The 25,896-nt window shown below is 41.0% G+C and overlaps 1 protein-coding gene across 8 annotated transcripts in view; it reads left to right on the top strand.

Annotated features, from left to right (window-relative positions):
* PDE9A (phosphodiesterase 9A) overlaps positions 1–25,598 on the top strand; it is an 81,811-nt gene extending 56,213 nt beyond the window's left edge. For 6 of the 8 annotated variants that reach the window (XM_084624489.1, XM_084624490.1, XM_084624486.1 and 3 more), the window contains 10 exons: positions 6,195–6,281; positions 10,239–10,343; positions 13,025–13,107; positions 14,112–14,268; positions 15,331–15,444; positions 16,655–16,759; positions 18,911–19,039; positions 19,208–19,303; positions 22,725–22,811; positions 25,392–25,598. In XM_084624489.1, the coding sequence (XP_084480615.1) occupies positions 6,195–6,281; positions 10,239–10,343; positions 13,025–13,107; positions 14,112–14,268; positions 15,331–15,444; positions 16,655–16,759; positions 18,911–19,039; positions 19,208–19,303; positions 22,725–22,775 (927 nt within the window). In that variant the 3' untranslated portion in view covers positions 22,776–22,811; positions 25,392–25,598. The remainder of the gene's footprint in view (positions 1–6,194; positions 6,282–10,238; positions 10,344–13,024; positions 13,108–14,111; positions 14,269–15,330; positions 15,445–16,654; positions 16,760–18,910; positions 19,040–19,207; positions 19,304–22,724; positions 22,812–25,391) is intronic. The other 2 variants (XM_084624487.1, XM_084624488.1) reach the window with 2 other exon arrangements.
* The last annotated feature ends 298 nt before the right edge of the window (positions 25,599–25,896 follow it).

Genomic DNA, 25,896 nt, shown 5'->3' with positions numbered 1-25,896 from the left:
TTTTACAGTGAGATAAACATACCTTTTTTGCAATGAAGACACTGCCTTTGAGCATGTCTACACTGCAATTAAAAACCCAGGGTTGGCCCGTGCCAGCTGACTCAGGCTCACGGGGCTCAGGCTCAGGGACTGTTTAATTGTGGTGTAGACATTCAGTCTCGGGCATGAGCCCAGGCTTTAGGACCCTGCGAGGTGGGAGGGTTCCAGAGCTCAAGCTCCAGTCCGAGCCCAAATGTCTATACCGCAATTAAACAGCCCCTGAGCCTGAGCCCCGTGAACCCAAGTGAACTGGCACTGGGCAGCCATAAGCATCTAATTGCAGTGTAGACATTATCCTTAGAGATCAGCACCTGAGGGGGTACACCAATTGCTGGATCAGTGCTATTCCCAAAGGTACACGAGGCCAAAAATATCCACTCAAGAAAGTTTTGTTTTTTCCTTTTCAGATCCCCTTACCTAATATATATTTTCATGACTCCTCAGCTTTTAAGTTGAAATTTGCTGTTTTAAACACAGAATTGGTGGATCCAGGTAATATGCCTGAAATCTAATTCTTTACTGAGTGAATCATTCTGGAGTGCAATAATTTTTGTTCCCTAAAGGTGCCAAATAGATTGTCCTTATTATACAACTCCTTGTTTATTTCTTCATAGTCCAAATATTGGTAATGTCATTCAAGGACAAGTGCAACAAAGTTAATGCCAGCCTGTGTTCTTTCATGCCCTCTAGTATAAGTGAGTCTATCCCTGTTCAGCAAAGCACTTAAGCACATGCTTAACTTTAAGTAAGTGACCAATCCCACTGAAATCAATGGTTTCAGAGTAACAGCCGTGTTAGTCTGTATTCGCAAAAAGAAAAGGAGTACTTGTGGCACCTTAGAGACTAACCAATTTATTTGAGCATGAGCTTTCGTGAGCTACAGCTCACTTCATCGGATGTCTCTAAGGTGCCACAAGTACTCCTTTTCTTTTTACTGAAATCAATGACACTACTTTCCTGCAGAATATTAAACAAGTATTTAGGTGCTTTGCTGAATCAGGGCCTGGGGGCAGACATTGATTTGGATGCTCTTGTACAGGGATGTTGGTGTGCAATACATTCAGAGGAGATGCAAATCTAAGTGCACAGTATATTATTATTATTTATTAATCATCATCATCTGTGTTATGGAAGCTCCCTGGGGGCCCATTGTGCCAGCTACTGTAGAAACACAAAGGAAGAGGATGCCCCTTTTGTGGAAAGTTATAATGTGAAACAAGATTCAACAAATGGATGTAACAAACGATAGCCCGGAAAGGGAGAAGAAGGACGTAACTAGATCAGTACAATAGCAACAACAAAAAAGGAGAGAGAGTGGAGTTGCAAACTAGCAGCACAAATCAATCCTCAAAGAAGTGTTATGCGAACAGGAGCCATTCTGCTTCAGAATCGCTAGATGAACATATTCTATGACGAAGCAAATTTCCAAAGATTAAAAAAATCCCAACATAAATAATGACAGGTTTCAGAGTAGCAGCCGTGTTAGTTTGTATACACAAAAAGAACAGGAGGACTTGTGGCACCTTAGAGACTAACCAATTTATTTGAGCATGAGCTTTCGTGAGCTACAGCATCTGATGAAGTGAGCTGTAGCTCACAAAAGCTTATGCTCAAATAAAATGGTTAGTCTCTAAGGTGCCACAAGTACTCCTTTTCTTTTAACATGAATAATGTTCTTCATTCAGTTTCTTTGTTAACATACTTCCAGCTGGTAGGAGTAACAGGAGGACTTTTATGTGGGTTCAGAGTTCAGTCTCCTGTTGGTTGTTAGAATATATAGCCATGCACGTTCACATGGAAGGTAACCGCATTTTCACCGCACACTTCTTGCCAGTTTGAGGGAGATTCTTTATGGTTATTTTTTTTCCAGGCACCTGTAGTTAAGCATCAAAGTCATTTACTTGTCAGGCAAAACGCTTTACCCACCATCTTAAAGATATCTAGCCTGTGGTGTTTTTACTGCCCTAAGAATTACAGCGTGCCAGGTAGATCATAAAAATGTTGGCAGATTGTTTAGCAGACCATTAATAAAGAGTAGGACTAGGGAAAAAAGCATTATCCATGGATTTTTGTACACTGAGGCACAGTATTTTAACAGCGTAACTCATTCATTGTAATGGGAACCATTACATTGTGGCATGCACACCGATAGCATGAGGGTATGGAGATTAGGAACATACCATATGCAGGACTTAGGCTCAGAAACAATCACACAAACCACTGTGGGCACAATACCATATGGTAATGTCTGTTGACATTTTCACCCTTTTGACTCTGTTTTATGTTTACATGAATCATTTCAATTATGTTAACGCTTACTTAACAGTAAGTGGTGGTTTATGTGGCTGATTTTGAGCAAGTGGGTTGTAAATCACCATGCTAGAGTGTAACCAGTGTGTAAGACAATAACGTAATAGTTTGCTCTATTTCATCAACCCACCTGGAGAATCTCTTGCTCCCTGAGGAATGTATGACAATATAATCATATTTTGCCCACTGGGGCTAAAACCTAACCTTCTCTTATGCAGTAGTAACTGGGGTGTTAGTCCCTTGTTCCCTTCTAAAGCAGCTTACCTGATCAGTCCTGAGGACTGTCGAGCTATATGCAGAAGGAGGACAAAGAAACGAGGTGACCGTTTTCTGTTCGGATTTATGGAGCTGCTCAGGAGATAGGGCACACTCATATATTGACGTCCTGCCCCACTTTATCCTCACACTGAGTATCTCTGTGAATTTGTTGTCCCACCTCTCCCCAGACAGGGCTAGCAGACTATCAGAAGTTATTGCAGCCATGGGGCTTCAAATACCTCACAAGGAGCTTCCCCATGGAGATTGAGAGGAATCAGAATGGCTCCTCGCTCCAAGCCTTTAATGGGTGCCCGTGTCTTTGTAGAGGGGTACCATGCTGCATATACATTTTTAACCCATGTTATTCCTTACATCCTTGAACTGGTCCATAAAGGTCAGTACCTTTTTCAAATCCCTCCTCAAAAGCCAGCTCTTCCACAGTGCTTACAATGTATCTGCCAACAGATGATGCCTAAGCTCAGCCCTGAAGGGAAAGGAAGGAAAGAAGCTTACCATATACCTGTACATTAACAAATCATATGTGAAAATTGTATATATTTTCAGTGTTGCCAACCCCAAATGTTCAAAAATCATAAGGCCCTCCCAAATCATGAGATTTTTAAATTAATAAATGGGGGGTGGGGGGGTTCTTTTCCTTCTGGCTTAACTCCCCTCCCCAAGATTCTCATGTTTTCTCCTGATTCCAGGAGCTGGAGCTTTAAGAAAAACTCCAAATATTGTGAGACTCACAATAAATCACAAAGTGTAGTCAACACTGTATTTTAGTGTTTCCTTCTGCCCCACCTTTTGTCTGCCACTTGTCTTCTTTGATCCCAATCCTGCAAGATATTCCTTGCTGGCAAACCACTGTGCCCAATGACTTCAATGGGGCTCTGTGTCAGCATCAGTGTGTCCCTTCTGCTCCCACCTCCACCCCCATTTACCAGCTAGCAGAATCAGGGCTTTAGACTGTAAACTCTGCAGGACAAGGTGTGTGTCTACATCTGTGTTTGTACAGTGCCTTGTACAGTGGAGCTCTGATCCATATTTGGCCTATGGGTGCTATCATAATATGAGTAATTGAACATAAATAATGTGCCAGCTTTTCAAAAGTACTCAGCATCCAGCAGCTCCTCGAGGGAGCTTGTCATTAACCTTAATGGGAGCGACTGGGTGTACATTTGCAGAACTGGCCACTTCATTTAGGTGCCTTAATTGAAGCTGAGCACTTGAAAATCTGGCCCAATTATATAACCTGTAAATTGGCAAATTGGTTAGGCAGGGGTGTGGACAGGTTGTGTTGCATCTCCATAATGTCATCATCCAGGGCAAAAATGAGACAGACAGACATAAAATATAGAATAGATGTGCAGTATTTATAAATTAAAATTTTTCTGTCTGTACTAAAAGTTTGAATTTTCTGAATTTTGTGTCTGCAGAATGTTAACCCTATTATATTTCCCTTATTTTAATATTATTCATACAAAATAGAAAAGGAAATATAAGAAAAAATTAAGGAGATCCTTTACTGAACCAAGACATTTAATTTGCCAAGATCCAAATATATGCCTGCTGGATAATTGCACTAGATGCAGTTCAATCATTAAGGAAAATGAAGCTCAGCAAATGTGAAGTCTGCTGCTTGTTTCATTAGCAAAGAGTGAAGTGGAATGCAGGTCAAGTTGAATAAATGGAACTTTATTAAACCTTGTGCCCTGCTCTGTCCATGTGGCTGATTAGCTTCCAACCAACCTCCCTGCATTGTCTGTTCTACTGGTGTCTCATCTAAAACAGGCCCTCCTGGGCACATGGGCCCTCTGACTCCAGTTCCACTCATAATGATGCCCTGCTTTCAATTTCTTAAGAACATAAGAATGGCCATACTGGGTCAGACCAAACGTCTATCTAACCCAGTATCCTGTCTTCCAACCGTGGCCAATGCCAGGTGCCCCAGAGGGAATTAACAGAACAGGTAATCGTCAAGTGATCCATCCCCTGTCGCCCGTTCCCAGCTTCTGGCAAACTATCCTGGCTAATGGCCATTGATGGGCCTATCCTTCATTAACTTATCTAGTTCTTTTTTTAACCCTGTTATAGTCTTGACCTTCACAACATCCTCTCATCTTCACATAAAATGTTCTACCTTGTTAACTAAAATCCTAGCATGGATGCAGTCATATTGATGATTTATACTGGTATAGCTATACCAGTATGGGAAGGGAAATAAGCTGCACTGGCATTTTGTACCATTATAACTGCATGCGCACGAGCAGCTGTACAGATAGAACTGTTTTGGTAATAAATCACAACCCTAACTGACAAAATTATACCAGTACAACTTTTCAGTGTAGACCAGGCCTAAATCTTTGTTTCAGTAACAGGGTTTGTTTTGTCTGTTTGTTTTTTAATGTATCAAACAATATGTTCTGGCCTTGGGTACCAGGGAACCAAGCATGATGCTGTAAAGCAAAATTGTGATGGTCTTATCTTAGTATCCATCAGTCTTCTGAGATTTTTCTTGCAGTTTTGTGAGAAAACCTTTTAAATTCACATTTGAATGACCCAAAGCCAGCCGTAATGGAATTCTACTAAACATGATATTAAATTAAATATGAGCTGACAAACATAGGAAATTTCACTAAGGGAAGAAATTTTTCTGGGACGCTATGAGTGCCCAAAAAATAGGGGTTTAAAATTCAAATATCTCCTAGGGCATATTTATAACACTATTCCAATGTTACTATAATTGAGATGCAAAAACTGGGTCAGCCACTCTTAAACCAAGACCTAAGTAGCATATAAATAAGTTATTTTCTATAATATTTCCAGACACAACAAAATCTAGACTTGGAATGGCATAGCTGAGCTAGTTGTGTTCTGTTCTGAAAACACGAATGAATGTCATATGCTGTTGTCTTAAACAATGTTTTGCCTTTGTGTTTTGGTATTCATAGATTCATAGATACACAGTTATGGGAGGGAATATGCACAAACCTGCTCTAATTTTGTAATTTTACAGTCTGAGGGGTTTTTTTTGTCTGTTTAGTCTATTGAGGATACTTGATTTTTTAAAAATTCCAGGAAGTCACACATGAATTAGATGTGCCCAGTTATCTGGACTGCACTCTACCTCCAGCCACTCTTATCTTCTGCTGTCTATTTCTATGCACTTGAGTCCTAATACAATGTCCATTGAAGTCAATGAAAAGGCCACCATTGATTTCAACTGGGCTTTGAATCAGGCCCATAAACCAGTTCCATTAGCAAAATCAAATTACTTCTTCAAGATGTGATATAGTGTTGATTTTCATGAGCAATGATCACTGTGACGCTCTGGGATGAATTAGGGCCCAATCCAAAACATATTGAAGTCAACAGAAGTTTTTATTTTGTCTTCAGTGGGCTTTGGATCAGGTCCTTAGTGAACTGGTTTTGATCTTGCAATCTTTGAACAGCTTTGTTTCATGATTAACAATAGGGCTCCATTAGACATCAGTGCTTGTAATGTGAAGATTTACATTACATTGTACTTTGTGCTTTATAAACAACAGTGATTAAAACAATATCCTGTCTATTCATCATTACAGATGCTGAGTTGTTTGGAACATATGTACCATGATCTCGGTTTGGTTAAAGGCTTTAATATCAACCCCATCACGCTGAAGAGGTGGTTGGTAAGTATTTCTTTAAAATTCCCAGTATTTGTGATTTTTAAAATACAGCTCCAAATCCTGCAAACACTTCCTCATGACATTAACTTTATTCAGATGAGTAATCCCACTAAAGGCGGTGAAACTACTCACATGTTTAAAGTTAAGCACCTGTGCCAATGTTTGCATGATCGGGGTCACAGATGACATGTTTTGGAATAGGTCTGTATTTGTTTACTTAAATCTTGATTCTGAGCTTTCTGTGGACTCACTACGGCCAAATTTATTCCTAGAGTAACTCAATTGTTAACATGGAAAAAACAGGTTAACACAGGGTGCTTTAAGGCTAGATACTACGTACAGTGTTTAATATTAATGATCTGAAAAGGGAAGCGAGTAGTGAGGTGGCAAAATTTGCAGATGAGACAAAGTTATATAGATTAGTCGGGACTGGGTAGACTGAAGAACTTCAGAGAGACCTAAATAAATGAGTTGGCAAATGACATTCAGTGTCAATAAATTCAAAGTAATGCACACTGGAGGCAAAAAATTAGGCAACTAGTACACCTTAAAAGGTTCTAAATTAGATGTGTCACCTTAGAAAAATGTCCTGGGTGTTATTGCAGACAGCTCAATGAAGACCTCTGCAAAATGTGCTGCTGTGGTCAAAAAAGCCAACAAGACATTAGAATTCCTAAGGATTGGGATGGAAAATAACACAGAAAATAGTATGATGCCGTTATGTGAATGAATGATGTGACCTCATTTGGAATACCTTGTGTTGTACTGGTCACTATCTCTCAAAAAGGATATTGCAGAATTAGAGAGGTTTCAGAGAAGGGCCACCAGAATGATTAGGGTAATGGAAAAACTCACATGAATTAAAATTGGGATTGGTTTGCTTAGAAAGGAGATGAATAAGAGGGATCTTGATAAAAGTATATAAAATAATGAATAATATAGAGAATGTAGATCAGGAATGTCAGTTCTCCCTGTCTTGAAACACAAGAACAAAGAGACATTCAATGAAATTAAAAGGTGGTAAATTCAAAATAGAATTTGCAATGCATAATTAGACTCTGGAATTCAGTGCCACAGGAAGGTGTTGAGACCAAGAATTTAACAAGATTAGACACTTATATAGATACCAGAGTTATCACGATAAATGCTAATAATTCTTTTTGGAAGAGACATTAAATCTCATGTTTCGGGGCTTAACCCAATCTCTAACTATTATAGATGAGGTAGACGTAATGTGGTGGGGGGACAGATTATCCCACATTTCCCTGTGGGGTTCTTACATTTTCCTCTGAAGCATCTGGTACTGGCCATGTCAAAAACAGGAGCTTGGACTAGATGGACGTTGGGTTTGATCCAGTATCAGTGGTGCTTGAACAGTTTTTGGAGTGGGGGTGATGAGCTGCACCCCTCTTTCCCCTGTCTGCGCCCCTCACCGCTCCCTAGAGCTGGGGCCGAGAGCAGGGCCATGGCTCCAGGAGGTGGGGACACAGACAGAGGTAAGGCAGCAGAGGCTGGGGCCACAGCTAGGGGCGGGGGTGGGGGCAGGGCCGGCGGCCGGAACCCCACATGCGGGGCTGGTGGCCAGGACCCTGGGCTGGCAGCAGCCCCCGCACTCCTACTTCCCACGCCTATGTCCAGTATGGCATTGTCTGTGTTCCTATATTATACATTGGTTTAGCCTGAAATTACTAGTACTGGACATGATTTGACTCTCAATACTTCTGCATGTAGGTTGTTAGACTGTTTTTCATAAACGTGGCATGTCTCTGCACTTCTATGCACAGCAGAAAATGTACTGTCTTTTAAGTGTATGTCACCTAGCATGTTGCTCTGCAGGATTATATCATTTTTGTCTGGTGGATGCAATGAAAACTATTTGATTGCTCTTTCTCTGGCCAAAAGTAGCAAATGTCAGTAAAATGGCATTGCTACAAAAATGATTCAAGGACTGGAAAACATGCTTCACTGTGAGAGACTTAAGGAGATGAATTTAGTTATCTCACTGGTAAAAAAAATCAAGAGGTGACTTGAGTGTTATCTCTAAAAATCTAAACAGGGAGAAGATTTTTGGTAGTAGGTGGGTCTTTAAACTATTAGAGAAAAACATAACAAGATCCTGCGGCTGAAAGGTGAAGCTAGAAGTTCAAACTGGAAATAAGGTGCAGATTTTTAAGAGTGAGGGTATTTAACCGTTGGAACAACTTTCCTAGGAATGTGGTAGATCCTCCATCACTTGGAATCTTTAAGTCAGGATTGGCTGTCTTTTTAAAAGATACGCTCTTGTTCAACCACAAATTGGGCAAAATCAGGAATTATGGGGTGACATTCTATGGCCTGTGTGGTACAGGAGGTCAGACTGGATTATCACGATGGTCCCTTTTGACATTAAAAACTATGAATCTGTGCCACCTACAATATGTGTAGAGATGCGTTCACATCAGTTCAAATTTCCCTGAGTAATTCAATGTGCTACTATTAATAGTTAATACAATCTCATTCTGAACCATGTGTGCGGCTCCTTATTTATTCTATAAAAATGTGAGTGTTACAAAAATTACTTCGCAAATATTGGCTTTGCAAAAAGGGATGATAAAAAGAGACCCACAGTCCCTAATTCCAGGTGGTGATATTTCCCCAAAGCCTATAGTGTGCTTAGGGTTGAACTCAGGTGGACAAGAAAGAGCTACCTCACTTTACTTGAACGTTTCCTTTCTCAGTCCCACATTCACCTGCCTTTAAAATACCACCGAGAAACTGAGGAACAGGATGACTAATGCAACCAAATATTTTTAATAGCTCAGCATGCAGGGCTGATACAGCTTCTGAATCAGGAATCACATTTAGTGTCTGACTTCCGCTGATGGATGCATGCATTACAATCATATTACCTTGCACAATGAATGTGTATGACCCACATTTCAGTACAGAAGTTGTATGAGATGATGTTTATAACATTTGAGGAGATCATCAACATAGAATTTTTAAAGTTACTTTCAAAAGTCCTTCTCTACTGAAATAGAAGCCAAACAATACAGGCCTGGTTTTTCAGAAGTGCTGAGCTTTCCCAGCTCCCATTGACTCCAGCTGGAGGTTTGGGATGCTTAGAACATCAAGCCCAAGAACAAGCGGCTTGATCCTGCAGGGCGCGGAGGACTCTGGTCCTGATCCGGCAATGCACTTATGCTCAGTTTAACTTTAAGAATGTATGTAATCCCACATATGGCAATGGGGCTAGTCCCATGCTTAAAGTTAAGCACGTGCTGGAGGCCAGAGTGCTGAGCACCTTGCAAAATCAAGCCCTAAGTGTGTGGAGCTCAGTAATGCTGGGGAAGATTAGCGATCTGATAAGATGTCTTCAGTGTATATTTGTAAATTAAATAACTATTACATTCTTGCCTTTGAAGACCTCAAGAGTTGACATTCAAATTATGTCAGAAATGAGTTTTGTGGCCTCTGTATATTCCTAAGTGGGCCTTTGTCCCCAGCACAGTTTGGCAGACTTGGTGGTGTCTGCTGAGGAGATATGCAAGACCAGAGCACATGTTGTGCATCAGGACTGGGAAATCTTGCTATTGCCTGCCTATACTACTGGGTGAGGCAGATAACAAAGAGAGGGACTACTGACAATCCCTGGCCTCATATTGCTATCCCTCGTGTAGCTGGGGAAGGAATGCCACCTGGTACTTTTCAGTGACTCCATTGGATGGTTCACAGATTCTGTTAATAAAATCTTCATAGGGAGCCATATCTAGTTATCCTCAGCCAGAAAGAGGAGGGTGGTGTTGCAGGGCTGCATGTTGTGATTTTTGAAGGGGCAAAAGTGGAGAATGATTTGGGATCCATATGTCTCACATGGCGACATGCAGTGCCTCGAGGGAGAGCAGGAAGTGCATGGACTCAGATCTTTCCATTCTGAAACATCTCTACAGTCATTAACTGTTTTACTCCTTCTTTTTGTAGCTGTGTATTCATGACAATTACAGAAACAACCCATTCCATAATTTCCGGCACTGCTTCTGTGTGACTCAGATGATGTACAGTATGATCTCACTCTGCAATCTCCAGGTGTGTCTCTGGTTTGTCCACATACCTATCTGTATTTCTGCTTCTATCACCAGACAAATATTCATCCACTAAGAGTCATAAAACCCAGGACATTTTCCTTCCAAAAAGGACCATCATTTTGTTTGTACATGACTCATTAATTTATTGAAAGCAAACAAGAAAACCTAACTATAATTAGTTATAGTGGAAAAAAAGGCTGTTCAAGGTTGGGCAACTAGCCTAGGGCTTGGGAGACCTGGGTTCAAGTTCATGTTCTGCCACAGATTTCCTGTCTGACCTTGAGCAAGTCACTTACCCTCTCTATGCCTCAGTTCTCCACCTGTAAGATGGAGATAATAGCACTGCCCTACCTCAAAGGGGTGTTTGTGAAGATAAATACATTAAGATTGTGAGATGCTCAAATATGACAGTAATGGGGCTATGTAAGTACCTAAGATAGGTAGGATGGGTCTCAAAAGTTTAGATAAGTATCCATAAGCACAAGAGCTTTACCAGAAATGACTTAAAGTTCTGGAAACTCAAACTTGGATAGTTCGCTGCTGGCTCCCTCCCTATGAAACAACTCCCTCAAAAAGCCCCAGCTCTTCTATCTTTGCTGATCAATGCTCCTTCCTCTTTGCTATGCTTCAGGGGAAGAGGACTTCTCCACTCCTCCGGTGTGGTACTCTCTTCAGTGGAAAGCCATGCAGCAGCCCTCCCCTCTCTCTCCCTTTCTCCAGAAGCAGCAGCTGAGAACAGGACCCATTAGTGTCTCCGCTGAGTGCTCCTTCACACTCCACCCATTCTGGCTCTTCCCCAGTACTTGGGTCCCAGACTACACCATCACCTTCTGAAGCCCCTGAGCCAATTAAACCATGTGCCTGCCTGTGTTCCAGTAGGGCATTCTGGGGAGCATGTATCAGGGGAACTCTAGACTCTCTGGAAGGTTGACAAGAGCTGCAGCAGCAATGGCTAGTACAGAGGCTAAACTGCCACCCAAGGAAGGAAGGAGTTTTACAGTCTTCCTCAAAAGAGGATCTGCCACTGTAGATAAGTGGTTGGGCTGGTCACGGGACATAGTGAAGAGACTCATCGAACAGATCCAGCCATGAAAAGGAGGTTGTGTTTTGTTCTGAAATAAAAAATGTTTCCAGTGGGTTCTTATTTTACCCCAATTGGTTCATCTATGTCTAATTATAATGAGAACTTATTGCCCTGGATTATATGAAAAGTAATTATTTAAATCACGGAATAAAATGCTCAGTCATTTCAGAGACTCTTTCATTTAGTCATCTAGGCCCTGAATCAGCAAAGCACTTAAGCAAAAGCTTAACATTAAGAAAATGACAGAGTAATCCCATGGAGACAAGGGGTAGTCCAAGATGCTGCACCCCTATAGCTCTCACTAACTTCTTTGGGATTTGTGAGTACTCAACACCTCTGAAAATCCACAAGACAGCTGGCTGACTGGCATGCCCTGTGGAATGAATTAAGCTTTAGTTATAATACAATAGAATCCTACAAATAGGAAGACTAGAAAACATCTCCTTCTATCATCCTGTCAAAGATATCAGTGATCCAGAGACGTAGTAAAAATCCAGATTTCCAGACAGTAGTTGTGACTGAAGTATATCTGACCTTCAACAGCCCAAGGACTGGCCTCTTTGATTTTAATCTCAAATTTAGGTGTCCCTCTTTAAATTGACCAAAAAGTAGAAAGAACCATCATTCAAGCTAAAGTTGTCTCTTCCTTGTCACTACTTCCCCAGAAGACCCCCAAATCAGACTGCAGCTCAAAGAAAGAGCGCTTATTAAAGCTGGAAGAACCATTCACCATGTATTAATTTAACCCTTTCTCTGGATGCAGGTAGTCTGACATTTGTATGAATTTGGGGCCGGTCAAAATCCCTGTGAAGTGACTTTCATGGTCTATGAATTGGGACTTCATTCACTATATAAAATATTTCAGCAAATGTTTTCTGCAAACTAGATTCAGCCTACGGGTTGTTCACAAACCGCTCACTGAAAATATTGCTTTGCATGTTCTATGTTCACGATTCATATTTATTCTGTATGGTCACCTTTGCCAGGTGTATTTTTCCCTCACTGGATGACCTAACATTTCTAAACTGCTTTCACTTCCACACAAAACAAATTTAATTTCATCACAAACCACATTTTGTTCCATGGTAAAATGAATCCCAGATACTGGCAAGAATTTGTGTTCTTGTGGATATACATATGAGCAAAACCGCTTCCACAAATATTCATCCTGTTTGGAAGTTGCTGAAATGTTTGTGAAAAATTTTCCTCACTCTCTTCCCATCTCTAGTTAGTGTGAAAGATAATAGTATGTAAATTGTCTTCCAACCGTCCCTCAGCTAGTGTAGACACTGGAATGATTTCTAAAGGCCTGAGTATTAACATCTCTGTGCTTTAAAACATAATATGAATATGAATAACTCTCAGACAAAATTCTACTGGCCTCCTCCAAACTGCTTCTATTTAATGCATCAAAGCCGAATCTGAGTCATTTGTTGCTGCAGTGAACAGTGAAATCTTCTTTCTTATCTGCAGTAAATTTAATTAACGAATAATGGTTAATTTTACCCGGGTGACTTGTTTTTCTGAAATGTGAATGTATTGGGGGGAAAAAGTATAGAAATTGTTAGACACTACATTATTATGTTTTTCTTTTGCAGGAGAAATTTCCCCAAATTGATATCTTAATTCTGATGACTGCTGCAGTTTGCCATGATTTGGATCATCCAGGATATAACAACACGTATGTGTGCCCTTTATTTTTTGTTCCTTTCAAATATATCTGGAAAACAATGCAGATCAGCATTTTCTTCTCATGTCCAGAGCAGAGAGTAGGGCAGCTAAGTAGGAATCTACCCACAATGCTCTGCTATTATGGTCAAACACTGACAAGGACAGAGCCACCACTGGTTAGGTTATATGCAACGCTAGCCATTAGCTTGCTCAGTCCTGAGCTGAGGCTGCTAACTGTGCTAAACTCTGAAAGGAAAATGGCTCCCTCTTCAATTTTCTCATAAAACTTAGTATTTTCCATTAAAGGAAATTGGCAGCTAGAAAACATCTCAGGTCAAATTCTTTTGTTAATTATGCTATGTAGTAGAAGAATGGTCATATGGTTGAGGCTCAATTACACGGGAAGAGTTTCTGGTTCTTTTCCCAGCTCTGCCAAAGACCTTAAACAAAGCACTTAACCACTGTCTATCTCCATTTGCCCATCTATACAATGGAGCTAGATGGCAGGGATGATCTGAAGGTTACTTCATAAATGTCTGTAAAGCATGGTGTGAGCCTCAGATGGAAAGTGCTAGAAGTGCTAAGCATTATTACTTCTGTGAACTACATATAAACTCTAATTTACTTGTATTCAGCTATTAAATAAGGGCCTGATCCAATTTGCATTGAGCTCCATGAGCATCTTTCCACTGACTTTACTGGGAGTTAGTGGGAGTCAAGCCTGTGAGCTAAAAAGAAGAAGAGTCCCCTCTATCCTTCCCCCATATGTTTTTAAGTTATAGAAATTCAGTAATAACAAGTAAATAATGAGAGTCTTTGAAACGATGTGGAAGTATGATCATTTTCTCAAAAAAATATTTGGATTTAATATTAACTGTTGCAATAATTTATTATTAATTAATTAGGTATTCACAACAATATACATAAAAATAACCAATGTCTAATGTGTAACGTATGTTTTTAAGTATCGGGTGTAGGCAACGTGTGAGACCTCACTATTTTCCTTCACATCAGCTACCAGATTAATGCCCGAACAGAGCTTGCTGTGCGCTACAATGACATCTCCCCACTGGAGAACCATCACTGTGCTGTGGCTTTCCAGATCATTGCCCAGCCAGAATGCAACATTTTCTCCAATGCTACCCAGGAACAATTCAAACGGATAAGACAGGTATGAATGTTGATCCAGAAGGGAGGTATGACATGCAAACCGCTCTTGAAGTTTCAGTGTGCACAAATCTACCTTCTGAACAGTCCAACAGAATAATTCCATCAAGAGGTTAGAACTGAATAATCTCAAACTTGAAGTAACACAGAGAGATTCCTGGGCTATTTCTCTAGCAACTCTCGTTGGACAGTTGAGCTGACCTTCCTTGGGTACCAATGAGAAAAGTTTGACTCTTAAACTTATCCTCTTCTGTGTAGAAACTTACATTATGAAAAGAGTTGTTAGGATGTGACTGTAACTAGGCCAACTTGCTCATATGGTAACAACTTAACCATTAGGAGAACATTATGCTGAACTTAAACAGGGAGTTCAAACTGGAGACAATTTGTAAAGACATAAACAAATATTCACCTCCTACACATTTTATCATCTTTTTTTTCCCCATTTTTCATCAGTATTAAAAATATTTGTGTTTGCACAAAAGCTTCAACCTGTGGAGCCCATCTCTTTTTCTGTTGCGTGAGGCAGTGAAGTCATAAGAATAAATTCACAATATTTTCCGTGACCACAAACTAAGATGTAATTCGCATAGTATTATGGGCCAAATTCCGCCCTCAGATTCATGGATGCAACTCTCCCATCCATTTTAAATGAAAATGCAGAAATGCAAAACTGCCATTGACTTCTGTGGGACCAAGCTTGGGCCTCAGCATGTAGAATTGAGCTTTTAGTTTATTTCTTTGTGCACTTTGCATTCATACTAAAAATCAAACAAAGCTCAGAACAAGAAACAGTAGTTTCTCCAGCATATAATTATACAAAACCAATTACATAGTTAGTCATTCTCTTATGTCACTGTGAATTCTTTAAATTAATAGTCTACTTTGTCAAGTGGCCTCAAGTATGAAAGTTCCTCTTTCAATGGTGCTGATGTGATACATCTGTTCTTCTTGTCTGTGTTCTATCATAAGGTATTTGTGTTAATTTAAGCACATTTCTTTACACAGCAATAGCTATGCCTTGTGAGACGTTAAATCAATGTATTATTATTATTTGTTTTGATAGGGGATAATTACATTAATCCTGGCAACAGACATGGCAAGACATGCAGAAATACTGGACTCTTTCAAAGAAAAAATGGATAATTTTGATTACTCAAATGAGGAACATGTCACCTGTGTAAGGAGATTACATGTTTATCATTTTTCAGTGCCTACCATGGTTCGCAGTGATACTGCTACATTCTAAACTTTGGTTTTGGCCTAATCATGCAAGATGTTGAGTAGAAGTAGTCAGAATTTTTCTGTCAAAATGGGTTTTTTCAACAGAAAATGCAGTTTCTGCAAACTTGAAATTTTCTGTGTGGGGAAAAGATTTTGACAAGAAAAAAATCCAAATGAAATAGTTTGTTTTGGGTTGGATCAATCTGAATTGAATACTTGGATAGCTCCCCTCAGTGTAGCATATAAGTGCCTCCAACACCCTTCTGAGGTAGAGAAGTACTACTTTTACAGCTGGAGAAGTGAGACCCAGAGAGACTAAGTGACTTGCCCCAGGTCTCACAGGAAATCCTTGGCAGAGCAGGGTATTGGCCGAGCTCTCCCTAATCCCAGCCTAGCTACCTAACTATGGAACCATCCTTCCTACCCTTTTGGGGTGTCACTGTGAGTGGGTACCAAGTGCAGGGAAATGTGTGCCTAAAAACAACCGTTTGCACTGTAACGTTAAAAGAAACGTCAAAGTATTTCTGTAGATTTTTATAAAAGCTTTTTCCCCAAAAAACAATGAGAAGTCTGGGGTCACTTGATACAAAGAAAGTCTAGATTTCTCTTTCAGATTTTGAAATCTTAGAGTCATCTGAGCAAGAAATAATTACTGTATCTGTCTGGATATAAATTCTTAGTTTCATTCTAGTCTCCATTACATCCATCATAACAATACTTTGCTCTAGCCCTAATCTAATTCCCATTGAACTCAGTGGGAATCTTTCCACTGACATTAATGAGGGTGGGATCAGGCCCCTATAGTGTCTTCCCTCCAGGAATGTCAAAGCCCTTTACAATCATTCATGGATTAAGCCTCCCATGGAGTAGGTAACCATTATCCCCCTTTCACAGAAAGGAAAACTGAGACACAGAGGGGTTAAGTGACTTGCCAAAGATCATACAGGAAATATGTGGCAGGCAGAACCAGGAATCAAATCTCTCTAGGTAGAAGGAAGAGAAACCAGATCAGTCTTGTGCCTTAGCCATAAGACTATCCTTCTTGTCTGAGATCATTTCCCTCTGCCTCTCTAAAAATGAAGGACTCATGGCTTCTATGGCTTCTGTAAAGGCAAAGAGGCAGGCTTCTATATTACCAGAGTGTTAAAGTATTTTTCCTTCTTCAGTTGAAGATGGTACTGATAAAATGTTGTGATATCTCAAATGAAGTCCGCCCGATGGAAGTAGCGGAACCGTGGGTAGACTGCTTATTAGAGGAGTATTTTATGCAGGTAAGAATGAGAGACAGAGACACAGATACACAATCATCATCATCATAATAGTAATTCCTATTTTAACTATGGCTGACAGCTGACTGGTACTACTGTATGACAATCCAGTGCCACAAGGATGAGGAGGTTTCTTTTGCATAAGGTGACAGAAGTGTGGCATAAGACAGTATGTTCAGAATAAAAGTTACTGTAATTGACTGCAATTTGTAAGATTAATGACAATAATGTAGAAATGCTAATGTCATTGGACTGCAGCTTGTTCTCACTAATAGGGCTGTCTTGTGAGTTTTTTGGCATGTAAACCCTTGTCAAGCCAAAAGGGCAAGAAGCGTGAGTATAGAAAAAGTCAATTAAATGTGCAGTATTAAATGGTCCAAGTTTAAATTATATCCGTGATGATTTGAAATGCCCAAGGCTGCATAGGATGAACATTTGCTTTAAAAATGAAAACATTCTGATTATTTCCAAAGGACACCATCAACTTCATTAGTCCTGAAAAGTCAGCTTATGCTCCCAAAACAGTTGCTTCTTTCTGGATTCCCATCCCTCTCTAGTGTGGCTTCTTGTAGTATAAAGCAACATTAAAACTAACAGTAATCCTCTGCTCTCTCCTACCCAAGCCAAGCTGTCTGTGAAGTAGCTGGCAGCATACAAAGCTTTATCGTGATTGGAGGAACAAGATGCCAGAGTTTTCTTCTTTCTATTTTTTTTTAACATTTTCCCTGAGCTGAAGGAATCAATTTGACAAAGAAATGACATTAGACGTATCCAAAGGGGAAGGCTTGACAATAGGGAATCTTAATGACAATTAGCTCATTGTCTCTGCAATATTTTTATGCAAAATAAAATGATCTGTCTCTGCACTTTATTGTCTTCCTCACCCTAATATCTGACCCAAAGTACTACTGTACACACATTATTAAAGCAAGTCTGACAGATGAGAGTAAATTCTGGCAATGAAGTTAAAGGGGTGTCAATTTTTGGTGTATTCTGTGCCCTTCTTACTAACTATGTGCTTATAGGACAGTCCGATCACTGTAGACCCATTTAAGTCAATGGAGCTACGCTGATTTATACTAGCTAAGGATCCAGCCCATTATTTGTAAAGATCTTTCCAAAGTCTGGCACACAGAGATACATCCCTCCCTGAATCTATATGTACTAGGAGCCACTTGATAGACTAGAAACACTCAACCATTTTTGATCATGGTTGGCTAGTTGTAGCCTAATACCCAAAAGAATAATTCTCCAGAGGAGAAGGAAGTCAAGGACCCTTTCCCTCTTATGTAGAATGGCTAAGGGCTAGATTCTGTTACCTTGTCTCACACTGAGTAGTGCTTTACTCCACAAGAAGTCCCATGGATTTTGGGATTTGTATGCCTCTGAGTATCTCCCTCTTATGGTATGTCTATACTGTAGCAGGGAGCAAGTGCAACCCATGCCTGCTTGGTGTGGCACTCTGTCCCCCTCTAGTGGCAGCTAGAGATTGATGAGTCTGCTATAGCCTGGGCTAAGAGGCATGTCTTTTAGCTCATGCAGTAGAGGCTCATGCATTAAGCTCCAGAGGTCCCAGGTTTGATCCTGGTCGACAACGACCGGGGTCTGTTGGTGTTACACAAGCCTCTTAAGCCAGGCAGGCAGACTTGTGCTAGTGGGCTTACACTAAATATAGCTGTGTGGACATTGCACTAGCAGAGGCTTGAGCTAGCCACCTGAGCTCAAGCCCACCCTGCCTCCTGGGTTCGAGGTGAGGTGGCTAGCCTCCTCCAATGCCAAAACAGCCACACAGCTATTTTTAGCACTCTAGCTCGAGTCCCACTAGTGTGAATCAGTCTACATGGGCTGTGAGGCTCACTCCTGACTGCATACATACCCTTATGGCCTTGTTATAATATGATACGTTTCTGTACATGCAGCATTTGTGAAAAACCAAAAGAAACAACAATACAAAGGTTATTAAAACAATAAGAGTCAGCTTCTAAAATGTATGACACACAGTTTCCCTTTCATTTGCTGTTGTCACATACACCATTGAGGCATGTGTATAGGATATCAGTGATCTAGTTACTGGTCTGCAAACAGTTTGTGTTTTGCTGCCCTCACAGTCTCCCTGTTGATAATAATCTTTGTTAACTATTGAATCTGTCCTAGAGTGACCGAGAAAAGTCTGAGGGACTTCCAGTGGCACCTTTCATGGACCGAGATAAAGTGACCAAACCAACAGCACAGATCGGGTTCCTTAAGTTTGTCCTGATCCCAATGTTTGAAACAGTAACAAAGGTACGTTATTAAGGTTCTAAGATGCCTGCAGGAACTGAGAACATTTCAGCTTTGGTTTTGCTAAACATTTAGTCAGCCAGTGACACCTCCTCTTACTCCATTTTTATCATTTACAGGTAAATAAATATTTAAAGAAATGATAGTTTGACTCTTCTCACTTTTGTTTAGCTTTTTCCAGAAGTTGACGAAGTGATGCTCCAACCTCTTTGGGAATCCAGGGACCGCTACGAGGAATTAAAACAACTAGATGATACTATGAAAGAGGCAAGCTATACATACCTAGAACTGGGTGACATATTTCAGTCAAATCTTAAATTTGCTCAAAAATTCAGTGAGAAGTGACCAAAACTGTTTGTGAATATGGGTTGAATTCAGCAAATAGTTTTCGCCGAATACATTTTTTTTTAAGTTGAAAAAGTCTAAATGGTTTATTTTGGCTTTTTAAAGGCAAAATGTTTTGACTTTTCATGTCAAAACAACATTTCTTTTTGAAATCTAGCTCCATTTGTTCAAATTTTTATTTAAAAGGGTAAAAACACCTGAAAACGTAACAAAATGAAAACAGTTGTTTCACTCAAATTACATATTTTGCTCAAGCCAAAGTGATTTTTTTCAGTCTTTTTGTTTCATCAAGAAAAAACAAACAAAAAAATCTGTTTCAATTCCAAACAAACTGATTTTGTGGATTTGAACTGAAAAATTGATTATTCTCTCAGCTCTGTACATACACTCTGGGTGGTACTAAGAAGTGAAACAGACAGTTCAAGTTCTTCAGTTTGATGATATTTATTGCTTTTGATTATATCTATGGTCACTTTTTCTTCCTATATATTTGTAAAGCACCAGGCATACCTATGCCACAAGATCATTATTAATAATAATTATAAACAGAAAGAGCAAGAGAAGCAGCCATGATACCTTACCACAGAAAAGAAAATGGCAAAAAAATTCTGGGTGCACAGAATGAGTCATTCAAAAGAGCCTGCCGAGATATCACCAGATGTCACTGGCATTATACCAGGAATTGCTCTTTCTCTCTCTTATACGGCACACACACCTGCACAAACACACATACCATACAATACAATTAAACAAACGGCCACATTAATTCATTTTATGGCCCAGGTTAAACTATCTATCAATGGTATTTACCAGATGTCTCTCCCGTTGGCATGTAAGACCTCGGAGAGCTTTGATGATATCTGTAACCAGGTGCCAGGTCTTTCGGTTCTCTCTGACCTGGGCCAAATCCTCTTCAGCACTGGGCAAGCAGGGGAATCACAGTGCTGTCATGCTTGGTCCTGCTCCCATTGAAGTCAATGACAGAGCCACCATTGACTTCAGTGGTACAGAATGATGCCCTTAGTGCTCAGACTGTGACCTCTGCTCCTGAGTCCTCTCCCTCTGAGGTCAGAGTTTAGGTTTCTTTTCCTCTTGTCATGATGCCCAACAGCAGGTAACCCCAAATTCACTACATCCAAATCCAGTTACATTACATAAAAGCAGAGTTTATGGGCACAGGAGAGAAAACAGAAAAATCCGAAAATAAATTAGGATTGTGAATAAGCTCATCTAGGTGGATGCTCTGATAAAAGCACTGATCGAGGGGCACAAAGCTGGCATTACAAAGTATGGAAATAGGAGGACTTGTGGCACCTTAGAGACTTAACAAATTTATTTGAGCATAAGCTTTCGTGAGCTACAGCTCACTTCATCGGATGCATACCGTGGAAAATACAGTGGGGAGATTTATATACACAGAGAACATGAAACAATGGGTGTTACCATACACACTGTAACGAGAGTGATCAAGTAAGATGAAGTGAGCTGTAGCTCACGAAAGCTTATGCTCAAATAAATGTGTTAGTCTCTAAGGTGCCACAAGTCCTCCTTTTCTCTTTGTGAATACAGACTAACACGGCTGCTACTCTGAAACAGGTAAGGTGAGCTATTATCAGCAGGAGAGCCGGTGGGGAGGGGAACCTTTTGTAGTGATAATCAAGGTGGGCCATTTCCAGCAGTTAACAAGAACATCTGAGGAACAGCGTGGGGGGGGGGGGAATAAACATGGGGAAATAGTTTTACTTTGTCTAATGACCCATCCACTCCCAGTCTTTATTCAAGCCTAAGTTAATTGTATCCAGTTTGCAAATTAATTCCAATTCAGCAGTCTCTCATTGGAGTCTGTTTCTGAAATTTTTTTGTTGAAGAATTGCCACTTTTAGGTCTGTAATTGAGTGACCAAAGAGATTGAAATGTTGTCCAACTGGTTTTTGAATGTTATAATTCTTGACGTCTGATTTGTGTCCATTTATTCTTTTACGTAGAGACTGTCCAGTTTGGCCAATGTACATGGCAGAGGGGCATTGCTTGCACATGATGGCATATATCACATTGGTAGATGTGCAGGTGAACGAGCCTCTGATAGTGTGGCTGATGTGATTAGGCCCTATGATGGTGTCCCCTGAATAGATATGTGGACAGAGTTGGCAACGGGCTTTGTTGCAAGGATAGATTCCTGGGTTAGTGGTTCTGTTGTGTGGTGTGTGGTTGCTGGTGAGTATTTGCTTCAGGTTGGGGGGCTGTGTGTAAGCAAGGACTGGCCTGTCTCCCAAGATCTGTGAGAGTGATGGGACATCCTTCAGGATAGGTTGTAGATCCTTGATGATGCATGGGAGTGCATGGGTCATTACACAAAGTAAAACTATTTCCCCATGTTTATTTCCCTCCCCCGCCCTGCGCGTTCCCCCCCTCCCCCTCCCACTGTTCCTCAGATGTTCTTGTTAACTGCTGGAAATGGCCCACCTTGATTATCACTACCAAAGGTTCACACACACACACACACACACACACACACACCCCGCTCTCCTGCTGGTAATGGCTCACCTTACCTGATCACTTTTGTTACAGTGTGTATGGTAACACCCATTGTTTCATTTTCTCTGTGTATATAAAATCTCCCCACTGTATTTTCTACTGCATGCATCTGATGAAGTGAGCTATAGCTCACGAAAGCTTATGCTCTTAATAAATTGGTTAGTCTCTAAGGTGCAACAAGTCCTCCTTTTCTTTTTTTAGGAAGGACAGTTCCTTCTCCAAGGAGCTCAGATTCTAATTCTGATTAAAAGTGGAGAGGAACAGAACACAGGTCTTGTGGGAAGAGTTATATAAGGGCAAATAAAATCTTGTGGAAATTCTCAAGTCTACAACAGAAACATGAAACATTCCTTAAAAAAACTAAAAATAAGTTCAAGGTGATAGTGGGGGCTTTGAGAAGCTTTGAGAAGTTTCAAGCTGAAGTGAATTTCTATACCTGAAATGTAAAGCTGTCAAAAACAGAGTTTCTATGGAAACTGATAGAGCCTTAATTACAGTATATCGACACAAGGAGTGCTGGTATAATGAGAACTGTGTAAACTCAAAAATGCCATCAAACAAATAGCAGGTAGCGAACAATCTCAGAAATTAAGTCAACAGATAATGAGAAATACTGAGGTGCACTTTCTCCAGTCAAGTACCATAGTTATTTTGGATTCAATGGGGCCCGTGATGCACCAAATTGGTGTATACTATTGCATTAGAGATTCAGCTGATATCTTATTGAGGATTAGTGATCAGCTAGCTGTAGCAGTCTGTCTGGGATGTGCCAGTGGTGATATTTGTTCTGTTTTGCTCTTTATTCTAGTTGCAAAAGAAAAAAAGTGCAAGTTTGACAACTGAGAGCACACAGAAGTGAAAAGAAAAACACTCTTAGCTACACAAAAGTCACAAGGTGAGTGAGTTTGGTTTTAAAATATTTTAAAAGTAGACACACATGGACAGAAGATGGTGCAGTTCAACTGACTTCAGTGAACCTGTCCCTTCTTGTGCCCCTAGAGAATTTGGCCAGGAGTCCATCCACATAAGATGAAGTTTTAGCAACCACCCTTTTCTGGAAAATGATTCACAGAAGTCAACAACAACAACAAAAAAGTCTTTCTGATTCATGCACTAAAATACCTGTAGGCAGCCATATGACAATTACAGCATTATCTAACTAATCTTTGTATCCTAATATTTATGAGTCAGTGGGTGTAGCATGCTGCACATGCTTTGTTTAGAATCATAGAATATCAGGGTTGGAAGGGCCCTCAGGAGGTCATATAGTCCAACCCCCTGCTCAAAGCAGGACCGATCCCCAACTAAATCATCCCAGCCAGGCCTTTGTCAAGCCTGACCTTAAAAACCTCTAAGGAAGGAGATTCCACCACCTCTCTAGGTAACCCATTCCAGTGCTTCACTACCCTCCTAGTGAAAAAGGTTTTCCTAATATCCAACTTAAACCTCCCCCACTGCAACTTGACACCATTACTCCTCGTTCTGTCATCAGCTACCACTGAGAACAGTCTAGATCCATCCTCTTTGGAACCCCCTTTCAAGTAATTGAAAGCAGCTATTAAATCCCCGCTCATTCTTCTCTTCCGCAGACTAAACAATCCCAGTTCCCTCAGCCTCTCCTCATAACTCATGTGTTCCAGTCCCCTAATCATTTTTGTTGCCCTCCGCTGGACATTTTCCAATTTTTCCACATCCTTCTTGAAGTGTGGGGCCCAAAACTGGACACAGTACTCCAGATGAGGCCTCACCAATGTCGAATAGAGGGGAACGATCACGTCCTTCGATCTGCTGGCAATGCCCCTTCGTATACATCCCAAAATGCCATTGGCCTTCTTGGCAACAAGGGCACACTGCTGACTCATATGCAGCTTCTCGTCCACTGTAACCCCTAGGTCCTTTTCTGCAGAACTGCTGCCGAGCCATTCGGTTCCTAGTCTGTAGCAGTGCATGGGGGTTCTTCCGTCCTAAGTGCAGGTCTCTGCACTTGTCCTTGTTGAACCTCATCAGATTTCTTTTGGCCCAATCCTCTAATTTGTCTAGGTCCCTCTGTATCCTATCCCTACCCTCCAGCGTATCTACCTCTCCTCCCAGTTTAGTGTCATCTGCAAACTTGCTGAGGGTGCAATCCACACCATCTTCCAGATCATTTATGAAGATATTGAACAAAACCGGCCCCAGGACCGACCCTTGGGGCACTCCACTTGATACCGGCTGCCAACTAGACATGGAGCCATTGATCACTACCCCGTTGAGCCCGACAATCTAGCCAACTTTCTATCCACCTTATAGTCCATTCATCCAGCCCATACTTCTTTAACTTGCTGGCAAGAATACTGTGGGAGACCATGTCAAAAGCTTTGCTAAAGTCAAGGAAAAACACGTCCACCGCTTTCCCCTCATCCACAGAGCCAGTTATCTCGTCATAGAAGGCAATTAGATTAGTCAGGCATGACTTGCCCTTGGTGAATCCATGCTGACTGTTCCTGATCACTTTCCTGTCCTCTAAGTGGTTCAGAATTGATTCCTTGAGGACCTGCTCCATGATTTTTCCAGGGACTGAGGTGAGGCTGACAGGCCTGTAGTTCCCAGGATCCTCTTTCTTCCCTTTTTTTTTTCTGCCTTGCCTGTCCTTCCTGAACAGTTTATATCCATCCATGACAGTACTCCAGTCATGTGAGTTATCCCACCAAGTCTCTATTCCAATCACATTATAATTCCTTGACTGTGCCAGGACTTCCAGTTCTCCCTGCTTGTTTCCCAGGCTTCTTGCATTTGTGTATAGGCACTTGAGATAACTCGCTGATCGTCCCTCTTTCTCAGTACGAGGCAGGAGCCCTGCCCTCTCGTGCGCTTCTGCTTCCTCCTGGTATCCCACGTCCCCACTTACCTGAGGGCTTTGGTCTCCTTCTCCCGGTGAACCTAGTTTAAACCCTCCTCACTAGGTTAGCCAGCCTGCTTGCGAAGATGCTCTTCCCTCTCTTCGTTAGGTGGAGCCCGTCTCTGCCTAGCACTCCTCCTTCTTGGAACACCATCCCATGGTCAAAGAATCCAAAGCCTTCTCTCCGACACCACCTGTGTAGCCATTCGTTGACTTCCACAATTCGACGGTCCTTACCCCGGCCTTTTCTTTCCACGGGGAGGATGGACGAGAAGACCACTTGCACCTCAAACTCCTTTATCCTTCTTCCCAGAGCCACGTAGTCCGCAGTGATCCGCTCAGGGTCATTCTTGGCAGTATCATTGGTGCCCACGTGGAGAAGCAGGAAGGGGTAGCGATCCGAGGGCTTGATGAGTCTCGACAGTCTCTCCGTCACATCGTGAACCCTAGCTCCTAACAAGCAGCAGACTTCTCGGTTTACCTAGCAATATTCCAGAGATTATGACCTAACAGTGTATTTATCTAAATAACCTTCTGAATTGTATTATGTTTAGTTGACATTTAATATATTTGATCTGAATTTCCCTTCTGTACCAGAACAGAATTGTTGAGACCTTAAAGGTCTGTTGTGTTTGTTCACGGAGTGGACTGATGCAGCTAAGTATCATGGGATCCTTCAGCCCAGAGGAAAGATGGTAGAAAGCTGCCGAGACCACGTCAAGAACCTATTTTCTAAGAACTGTTGCTATCTTCATGGACACAAAAAAAGGAAACTTTGATGTATAGAATTTTTTTATTTTTCAACTGCTCTTCTAAATAAAATATTCTTATACAAACCTGGGTGGTGTAATTATTTCCTTTCATAGATGTGTATATAAAGAACTGCTCCTGTTCCCAAAGAAAAATGTTTTCATATGTACATGGAGGAAAGGAATGGGTGTTGGACCTTTTAGAGGAGCCATTTTATAAACATTTGTGTGTGGTATAGTGTGTGTCATAACAGTAAGAACAGAAAAATGCTTTATTATTCATGTATGGTTATGTAAATATTAGGAGCCAAATCCTGCCACAGGACACTAACCCTCACATGAAGAAAAGGAGG

This window comes from Lepidochelys olivacea, assembly GCF_965140295.1.
Source record: "Lepidochelys olivacea isolate rLepOli2 genome assembly, chromosome: 1".
NCBI lineage: Eukaryota > Metazoa > Chordata > Testudines > Cheloniidae > Lepidochelys > Lepidochelys olivacea.
The sequence above is the reverse complement of the archived record's forward strand: the minus strand, read 5'-3'. Positions and strand labels throughout refer to the sequence as shown.